At 48.3% G+C, this 9,527-nt stretch overlaps 1 protein-coding gene across 2 annotated transcripts; it reads right to left on the bottom strand.

The window, feature by feature from the left end:
• Nucleotides 1–766: 766 nt before the first annotated feature.
• LOC119958404 (transmembrane 4 L6 family member 5-like) lies at nt 767–9,527 on the bottom strand. Of its 2 annotated transcripts, XM_038786917.1 has the most exons (5): nt 9,385–9,527; nt 8,660–8,740; nt 6,722–6,867; nt 4,961–5,147; nt 767–883 (listed from the first exon to the last, which is right to left on the bottom strand). In XM_038786917.1, exons 3-5 carry the CDS (start codon nt 6,865–6,867, stop codon nt 869–871), a joined length of 348 nt encoding a protein of 115 aa, XP_038642845.1. In that variant the 5' UTR covers nt 8,660–8,740; nt 9,385–9,527; the 3' UTR covers nt 767–868. The 2 variants fall into 2 exon arrangements, with proteins under 2 accessions (XP_038642845.1, XP_038642846.1); XM_038786918.1 differs by lacking the exon at nt 9,385–9,527 and having other exon boundaries at nt 8,660–8,879.

The raw sequence follows: 9,527 nt of genomic DNA, 5'->3' as shown, positions 1-9,527 counted from the left end.
TCTGCACATCTTTGGGCTGTGGGAAGAAACCGTTTTAATCGCCACCCACGATTATGGTCTCAACATCACCCTACCCAGCCCTTCCCATCCCCCACCCATGATGAAACTCACCCCCAACCCAAGCCTGGTACCATGCTTTCCACAACCCCTCCTCTCTCTAACACTCCAATCTGCCGCCCACAACCTTATGGTTATCAGCGGCCTCACCACCACACTCAATTCCCCACTGGCCAGGTCCAAGGCCGAAGTGTCCCTTATTGTATGTCATAGGAGCTGGTCATCCTTCCATAGATCCCTACAGTACAGAAGGAGGACACTCGGCCCATCGTGTCCGCACCGACCCTCTGAAAAAGCCCACGGCCTAGGCCCACTCCCCTGCCCTGCCCAATGCCGATAACCCCACCTAACCTGCACATTTGTTGACACTAAAGGGGATTTAGCGTGGCCAATCCACCTGACCTGCACATCTTTGGACTGTGGGAGGAAACCGGAGCACCCGGAAGAAACCCACGCAGAGATGGGGGGAGAAGGTACAAACTCCACACACACAGTCATCGGAGGCCGGAATTGAATCTGGGTCCTCAGCACTGTGAGACAGCAGTGCTAACCGCTGTGCCAGCGTGCCACCCAGAAAGCCTTGCATTTATATAGGGCCGTTCCCATCCTCGGGTCGTCCTAAATTTCTTGAGAGCTAATTAAGTGCCACATAGTCACTGCTATAAGAATGAAAACAGGGAGAGAGGGAGAGAGAGGTGGGACAGAAGAGAGGCCAAACAGAAAGCAATTGGCTAGGATCAGAAGGGCATGTCAAATCAGACCAATCTACAGCAGGAACTATCTTCTCATCACCGCTTCGGGCCCAGCACCTTCACAAATCGTCATCCTGCAATAAAAAACAAACAGCAGGGGTTTAAAATGAAAGCGAGCATTCAAAACGGCAACAGGCAAAAGGTGCCACACGTTGAGCCACACACAGAGGAGAGAGGGACAGAACTTTGGTTAAAGATTCCTCGAGGGAGTATCACCCCTGGATCACCACCTCAGGGTTCAAAGCGAGGCTCAACATTTGAGTAGCTGAGGACTACAGAAGAACATCCCCACAATGTTGCTATTTATAAATAAAAGTTCTGTAAACATTGGGAAAACGTTTGAGAGGACAAGGGGCAGGTGAAATTTGATGTAGCGATCCATTCTGATTGGAAAAATGCAAATAAACAATGCAAAACAAAGGATAAAGTTCGAAAGGGGCTCCGACTATTTTGAATGAACCAATGAAACAAACTCAGTGATAAGTTTTTTTAAAAAGAGCAACTGAAACTTAAGACATCAAAGTGAAATGGGATTAAAAGGGTCAATAAATCACCCCAGATCCTGCGGTGCCCATCAGGTACATAAGGCCCTTGATAGTACCCATGGTCACCATATGCTCCCTCTCCAGGGACAATCAGCCACAAATGTAGCCGCAAAAATTAAAAGGTGCTTCAAGAGGACAGGGGCCTGGCACCTCAATTATTACAGGCGGCAGAACAGGTTGAGAGCACGAATAATGAAGCATACAAGAATCTTGTGTTTTTATGTTTGGGGGGAGAGCAGAAAAGTGATGACCCTCTGATGCACTGCTTTCGAACAGTGGTTCAGCTTCAGATGGAGTATTACTTCCAGTTCTGTGCGCAACACTTTAGAAAGGATGTGAAGGCTTTAGAGAGAGAGAGAGAGGGTTCCGTCAATATTCACGAGAATCGGGTGAGGAACTTCAGTCAGATCCGTAGACTGGAGAGGTTGGGGCTGCTTTCCCTTGATGAGCAGAATGTGGCGGGGAAATCTGATTCGGCGTTTTTTTGTCAAAAACACGTGGGGTCCCAGCCAAACAGAGAGGGGGGGGGGGGGGGCAGACTGTTCCCATTGGCAGGAGGATCGAGAACGAGAGGGCACCAAGTTTAAGGTGGCTGGGTAAAGCAAGCAACAGCGAAATGAAGCGAAACCTTTTCTTCTGCAGCGATTGGTCACCCTATTATAGGAAGGATATTGTTAAACTAGAAAGAGTGCAGAAGAGATTTACGAGTGTAATGAACTCCAATTGGCTTTATTGGTTGGCCAATTGGAGTATGAGCTCCCTCAATGATAGCTCATTAAGGGGGCCCATATAATCACCTGTGTAGGCTTTGTGAGCCAGTCTTAAGTTGACTGGACTGCTAGCAGCACTGTTTGTAGCTGCTCCTGTAATATCGTTATTGTAAATAAATATTGGTGTGGTGACTGAACTCCTGCCTCCCGTGGATTACTACAACGAGATTGCTACCAGGACTTGGTAGTCTGATTTATAAGGAGAGGCTGGATAGACTGGGACTTTTTAAAATCTGTGTGAACAGCTAAGGAGGGAATAATGGGATATTGTAGCGTAATCCAATTTTCCATGTTTAATAAATATTTTTCTTGTCAGTAAAACTAATTTGTGGTCATGTGAATATGTTCCTTCATGTTTGATAAAAAAACAATTATGGTCTTTAGATCCTAGGTTCTATCCTGGGATCTTTACATCCAATTATAACATCAACTGGGATCGTAGCACTTGAACATATTCCTTTTGTTTGCAGAGAACTGGTCCCTGTGTATGGATGTATGTCGCTTAGAGCATGTATAAATGAGGCACATTATGAGCTATTAGTGTCGCTATTGGCACACTAGGGATTGTTCAACAAATGCTGCCCAATTGCGGAATCCCATCTAACAGTGGAAGTTTTGTTTGGGCGGTCTGCGAGCGTGGGCTGGTTCAGTACGCCCCCATGGCAATGCCAACACCAATCGACCCGCCAGCAAATCAGCACCCGTCGTGTCACTTACGATTGTTTAAAATGATGGTCTGAGTTATAAGGAGAGGCTGGATAGACTGGGACTTTTTTCCCTGGAACGTAGGAGGCTGAGGGGTGATCTTATAGAGGTCGATAAAATAATGAGTATAGATAAGGTACAGGGTATAAGTCAACATCTTTTCCAAAAGGTAGAGGAATCTAGAATTAGAGGGCATAGGTTTAAGATGAGAGAGGAGAGATACAAAAGAGACCAGAGGGGAAATTTATTCATACAGACAGTGCTGAGCATTTAGAACGGGCTGCCAGAGGCAGTGGTAGAGGCGGGTACAATTTTTTTCTTTAAAAAACATTTAGACAGTTAAATGGGCAGGGTGGGTATAGAGGGATATGAGCCAAATGCAGGCAAGTGGGACTAGCTTAGTGATAGAAACTGGGAGGCATGGACAAGCTTGGCCAAAGGGCCTGTTTCCATGCTGTAAACAGCTATAACCCGATGGTTAGTCTGGAATGTGCTGCCTGAGAGTGTGGTGAAGGGAGATTTAATTGAGGCTTTAAAAGGGGTACCCGAGTATGATCCAAAGAGAGGCATGTGCAGGGCTTCAGTGGGAAGGTGGTAGGGTGAGGGGGTTGCCCTGTTGCTGAGAGCTGAATGAGCCACTCATTTCAAGAGCACCTAAGAAACAAAATGGCACCAATTTGAGGTGATTGATCAAACAAGCGATGGCGACGAGAGGAAAGGGAAGTTAGGGATGGGCAACAAATACTGGCCTTGCCAGTGGCACGCACATCAGTTAACAGAATAAAGAAACAGAATAGAGATATTGAGTCCAAAGGAGGGATGTGCACCCAAACCCTTAACTGCTATCTTTATTCCCACTCAAACAACAACAAAAAAAGGTCAGCTCTCTCTTAAATACCGTTAGCACTCAGGAATAGCTGCTGTACAGAGATGTTCTCTGAGACTGTTATAAAAGAAAAGATCTGACTCCTGTCAGAACATTGCAGAAACTCTGGATGTATTTGTTCAGAAGCTGCTTCTCAGCTTATTTCAGTAGATAGATTCATAGTTTCTATCCAAGCAGTTCAGAAGGTGAGGGGGTTGCCCTGTTGCTCACCTTCCAATCACACATTCTGAACTGCTTGGAAAGAAACTATGAATCTATCTACTGACATGTCTTTAACTGAACTACAGTGCGAAAAAAAATGCTTGACTTCTGCTCACAGCTTCATCTAAAGCTCAACGAAACTGCTTTCCTGCAAAATGCCCGTCACTTTAGTTCCTCCCAGTAATTACATCATCTTACCAAGCAGAAATCTAATTATCTCCACAGGGAGCCCCCTTAATCCAAACAAAACTGCATCAGCCCAAGCTTTTACAGTGATTTAATTGCACCCCTGGCTCCCCAAAATCTTTCAAACCAGTATTCTTTGGAACCAGTACTGCAGCAGTCATACACACCCTAACCCCAGCTTTTAACTCTTACTGCACCCAATACCTATGGTATAATATATCTGAAATCCTTACTTTCATCAGAGAAGGATGTGAGGCTCCTGGAGAGGGGACGGAGGGAGATTTACCAGAATGGTTCAAGGGATGATGGATTTGAACTACGTGTTTAGGGTTGGAGAAGCTGGAGCTGTCCTCCATGGAGCGAAGGAGCTTGAGGGGAGATTTGAAAGAGGTGTACAAGATCGTGACAGGTTTAGACAAGGTAGACAAAGATAAGCTGCTCTCGTTGGCTGATGGTACAAGGTCCCGGGGAGACACAGATTGAGGAATTGGGCCAAGAAATGCAGAGGGGGAGGGGGGGTGGGGAAGAATGTTTATGAAGCAGTGAGTGGTAAAGACCTAGAACTCGGTGTCGACAAGGTGGTGGAGGTGGTGACACGGTATTGTGTCAAACGGAAATTGGACAGAGACCTGAGGGAAGTAAATGCCCAGGGCCGCAGGAATAGAATGAGAAGGAGCGGGATTGACTGGGGTGCTCTACAGAGTGCCAGCATTGAACCAATGGGCTGAACAGCCTCCCTCTGTGCCTTTGAAGATGGAGCTTAGACCTAGCACTGGAATAGTGGGAGAAGTAACATTGTGAAAACCCTTGGAGAAGAGAATGACTGATCGAGGCTGATGACGTGAAACAAGGCCTTACATCTTTCCTGCCTTTCTTCCGGCAATCTCCGCAGAAAACCCCGATGCATCCATTGATGACCTGTAACGCGCAGAAGACCAGTTCGATCACACTGGACACCAGTAAAATGGAGAAGAGGACCACATTCCACATGACGATGTTGGGAGGACTTTTGCAAATTTCCCACAGAGTTTGGTTGGATAAGTAGCTGGAGAAAAGAGGTGGATTTCAATCAGTTTCATCACATGGGAGGAGGGGGGTGAAAAATTATTATTTTATGCCCTCATTCACATCCTGTTCTGCCCTCCCACCACTCTTACCTATTTACAAACATGGTGGGGGGAGGGCAAGTGGTGTAGTGCTAATGCCAATGGACGAGTAATCCAGGGGCCCAGGCGAATGCTTTGGGGTTAGAGTGGGGTGGACAATTCAATCAATTACCCAACTCTAGAATTCCAACCCTGTGCCAATTGAAGCCCTTATGTGGGTAATAGTGCCCACTCATGCCACCGCTATTCCAGGCACACAGGGGAGGTTGCTGTTTGCCTAGTGGCGCACAAGGCAGACTTTCATCTGTTCCCATGGGGATTTTTGTCCCTGGAAGAGATCGCTAGTCAGTTGTCAGATGGTCATAGTTTGAGGGGCGCCACTCTTATTCTTATTTTCTTATTTTATTGCTTATTGTCACGAGTAGGCTTCAATGAAGTTACTGTGAAAAGCCCCTAGTCGCCACATTCCGGCGCCTGTCCGGGGAGGCTGGTATGGGAATCGAACCGTGCTGCTGGCCTGCTTGGTCTGCTTTAAAAGCCAGCGATTTAGCTGAGTGAGCTAAACCAGCCCCTCCACATCAAGCGTGACTGACCCGGAATCTCTTCCGCTCTTCCAGCCAACCACTGGCGGGCGTTGGGAAGGGGTTTTGCAGGTTGACACTCAATCTGTTTTTGGCCGTGTTGTGGACGTACCTTCCTTGGCCATCGGGTCCTGGGGTGGGAGTCGAACCGGGAGCTCCCGGCTCAGAAGCAGGGAGGCTACCCACCGCGCCACAAGATCTCCCACACAGGAGAAGGAAGGAGCTGAATTTCCCTCGGGTGACGGGGTGCGTTGAGCTCAGGGCAATGTGACGATTGGAAACATTCGGAGCGGGAGTGGGGAACAAATGAATGAGCATCTCAGTCCACACAGCGACTAGGCAGCAGCTGCATGGGGAACATCACCGCTTGCAAGTTCCCTTCCCTTCCCTACTCGGCATTCTATGAAAGAGGGGAAAGTGGTGGAAATACGCAGCAGGTCTGGCAGCATCTGTGCCGAGAGAGACAAAAGAGAATCCCAATTGAATGAGAATTCCGGCTTCTATTTCTCTCTCCACAGATGCTGCCAGACCTGCTTAGTATTTCTAACTTCCCCTGTTTTTTATCCATTTCAGATACCCATCAGAGTTCTGCTTTGGTTTTAGTTGCAGATTTATCGGCCATCCCTTTGTCATGGCTGGGTCGAAATCCTGGAACTCCCTCCCTGACAGCACAGCGGGTGTACCTACAGCACTTGGGCTGCAGCGGTTCAGACAGTCGTCTCACCACCACCAACTTCCCAAGGGCAATTAGGGACGGGCACCAAATGTTGGCCTTGCTAGCGGCGCCCGCATCCCTTGAAAGTATTTTTTACAAGCCTCCGTTTTTTGCCCGTACCTTCCGCCGTTCCGCTCCCTTCCGCATCATTGTAGCCCGGAATGAATCAATAGACAAACTTCAAAACACGGTTCGGCTGGCAGAATTTGTGACCTACCTTGTTTCCAAATTCTGGAAGGGGTATTGCCAGTCTCCAGTGCCAATATCACACAGTGGGCCATTTGCCAAACCAGCAGATGAAACGCTGAGACAATAGAGGGCGCCCAGGCAACCAAAGGCGGAAGAGAATACAGACCGTAGCATCTGCAAGCAAATGCAAATAGAGTTAACTACGTCGATCGAAAGAGGTTCAACTGGCAGACAGGCGAGAATACGTCATCTACGATACTCTTTTGTACTTCCTTCCAGAGCTATTGCGACAGACAAAAACCAAATACCAAAGGAAGCTCAAAACACCCAAACTAAATGTGATTCACGGGGTGGGTTAAATGCCCCGGTCCCCGCGCTGCCCACCGGGCACGGGATGCCCCGACCGTGCCAGCAGACACCACATGCTCCCCTTCCAAGGAGACACGGCTGCGAACGTGGCCACGGAGGAGGGACAGACTTTCAGGCCGGAGGGGACCCCCCCCGTCTGCCTTCCATTGCCTGGACTCGTTAATAGGCAACTTTGGCCAGGAGCAGGATCACAGGAAAGCCCTCCTCTCTCCTCGCCCCTCTTCGCACCGGGTGTGGTGGGTGGCACTGAAGTGCAAGCAAATCTGAAGTGAGAGGTTTTGCAAGAAACCCAGAACACCTTTCGTACGTGTGATCCACGGACTCCATAAGGCCACAATATTTATAAAGGCAGTTGTCGGCTTTGCGACTTTTGGGTAACGGCCCTACGGCACTTACGACGTTTAAAAGTGGTCATCCTGTTTTGAATTTACAACGCCGGTTTTGACTACGATGTCGCGTCAGCCCTGCTTTTATATTTTTCTAGGCCATGATCTACAAATTTGATACATTTTGAACGGGTCCAGGGAAACTATGAAACCTCCTGCTGAAACATGGTGCCCTTGCGTCCTTCTCTCACTGGGCTGCACACCAGGCCGGAAGGTCGCGAGGGAGAACAGTTGCTGTTGAAAGCTGGAGAGGAAAGGCCTCTCAACTTTGCTCAAAGAGGAAAAGTTGTACAATGGAGAAATGTGCAAGAAAGCAAACTCCAGAGAAACTGAAGGACGGTTGGTTCTAGAAACCTGGAAATAGAAAAAGATATTGTTCATGGCCATCACAGGCAAAACTGAGAAGGAACTGGCTGGTGAGAAGCTAGACTTCTAAAAGTTTCTAAAGTAATCCTAAAGTTTTTGGAAGTAATCCTAAAGTTTGGAATGTCCTTAGTTTGTGAAACTAATTTTAACAGTAATGGGAAGACAGTATTGGCTGGTCTCAGAGTTTTTGCAACAGTGGAATTCATTCGAGATAAAGGGATCCTGAAGGGTTGTTGTAAACTCGTGGACTGGATTCGCTGGTAAAAGTGGAGCATATTTTGAGTTGTTAGTGCAGCTATTAGCACACTCGGATTGTTCAACAAGTGCTGCCCAATTGTGGAATCCCATCTAACAGTGGACGTTTTGTTTGGGGGTTTGTGAGCGCGGGTTGTTGAGTACACCCTCATGGCATTGCCAAGGCCAATCGACCTGTCAGCAAATCAGCACCCGTCGTGTCACTTCTTGCAATTGTTTAAAATGTGGCAATTTCTCCTGATGAGTGTACGGTGAAAAGCTTCGGCAGCATATTCCTCTTTTCAGAAATATCTCCCTGGGGCCAATGGATTATCCCTCACATTAGCATTATGAAAGCAGGTCATTGTGGTGTTGATGTTCATGGGATCTTGCTGTGTGCAAATTGACCTCAGGTTACAACACCAACTGGCCTTCAAAAAGCGCTTCACTGGCTCCTAAGCTCTCCGAGGCATCCAATGGTCAAGAAAGGCACCATATAAATGCAAGTCTTTATTTTTATGTATTGCAGTATGTTTTCAAAGCAGAGAACCAACCAGGCATTCGCGAAGCGGTCACACGCTAAACGGAGACAGTTCAAAAGTACGTCTTACCCGGCATCTGTTCCCGCAGCAACCGGCTCCGCAACATCCTTTCCCCCCGGCCCGTACAGCAGAACATGCAGGGCAAAGGATCTGTGAATAAAAACGTGGCCAACAATCAAACAGAGGCCAGTGCAGAAGGAAGGAGAGAACCCACGTCACAGCGAGGCGAGCTCCCACATTTGGAATAATTGCATCAGGTCACCAAATTGCAAAAGTTGGAACATGTGGGGAGCAAAGATGGCAAGCGGGGTGGGGGGGGGGGGTCTCTTGGTTTTTGAAGCTGAGGGTGAATGGGGAGAATGGTGGAGAGCGGGGCAGGGGTTTGTTTCTCAAAGATAATCAAATTGCTGGTGCGGGGACCGTGTCTTTTATTGCCGATGGAGCGGATTCTCCAGTGGGTGTTTCTCGGAGGAGCGCCGTTCGCTGGTGACGAGATTCTCTATTCCCTCACTCGCGTCCCCCGTGGCGTATGTTCCAGTGGAGGAGACAACCCTCCATTCCGTTGATGGCTGCAGGGTTTCGCATTCCCAGCACCCTCCGCCACCGAGGAGCATGGGACGGGGTTGAGGGCTGTTAGGGGCACCGTCGGCGGGATCGGTCGTTCCTGCCGGCATGAAAGGCCTGGAAAATTTTGGCCCATGTCTTGTCTGTCGGCAAGCCCCGTTCTCCTACCACCACCCTCACCCCATGATTGCGAACCAACTCCCTAGTCAAGCAGTGTATCACTCACGTACATCTGAACATACAAACTAGAAGCAGGATGAAGCCACTCGGCCCCTTGATCCTGTTCCCCCATTCAATACGATCATGGCTGATCTGATTATAACCTCAGTCCCACATGCCTGCCGACCCTCTGATAACCTTTCACCTGATATAA

This window comes from Scyliorhinus canicula, chromosome 29 (assembly GCF_902713615.1).
Source record: "Scyliorhinus canicula chromosome 29, sScyCan1.1, whole genome shotgun sequence".
NCBI classification, from domain to species: Eukaryota; Metazoa; Chordata; class Chondrichthyes; order Carcharhiniformes; family Scyliorhinidae; genus Scyliorhinus; species Scyliorhinus canicula.
This window is presented reverse-complemented; position numbering and strand designations above follow the sequence as displayed.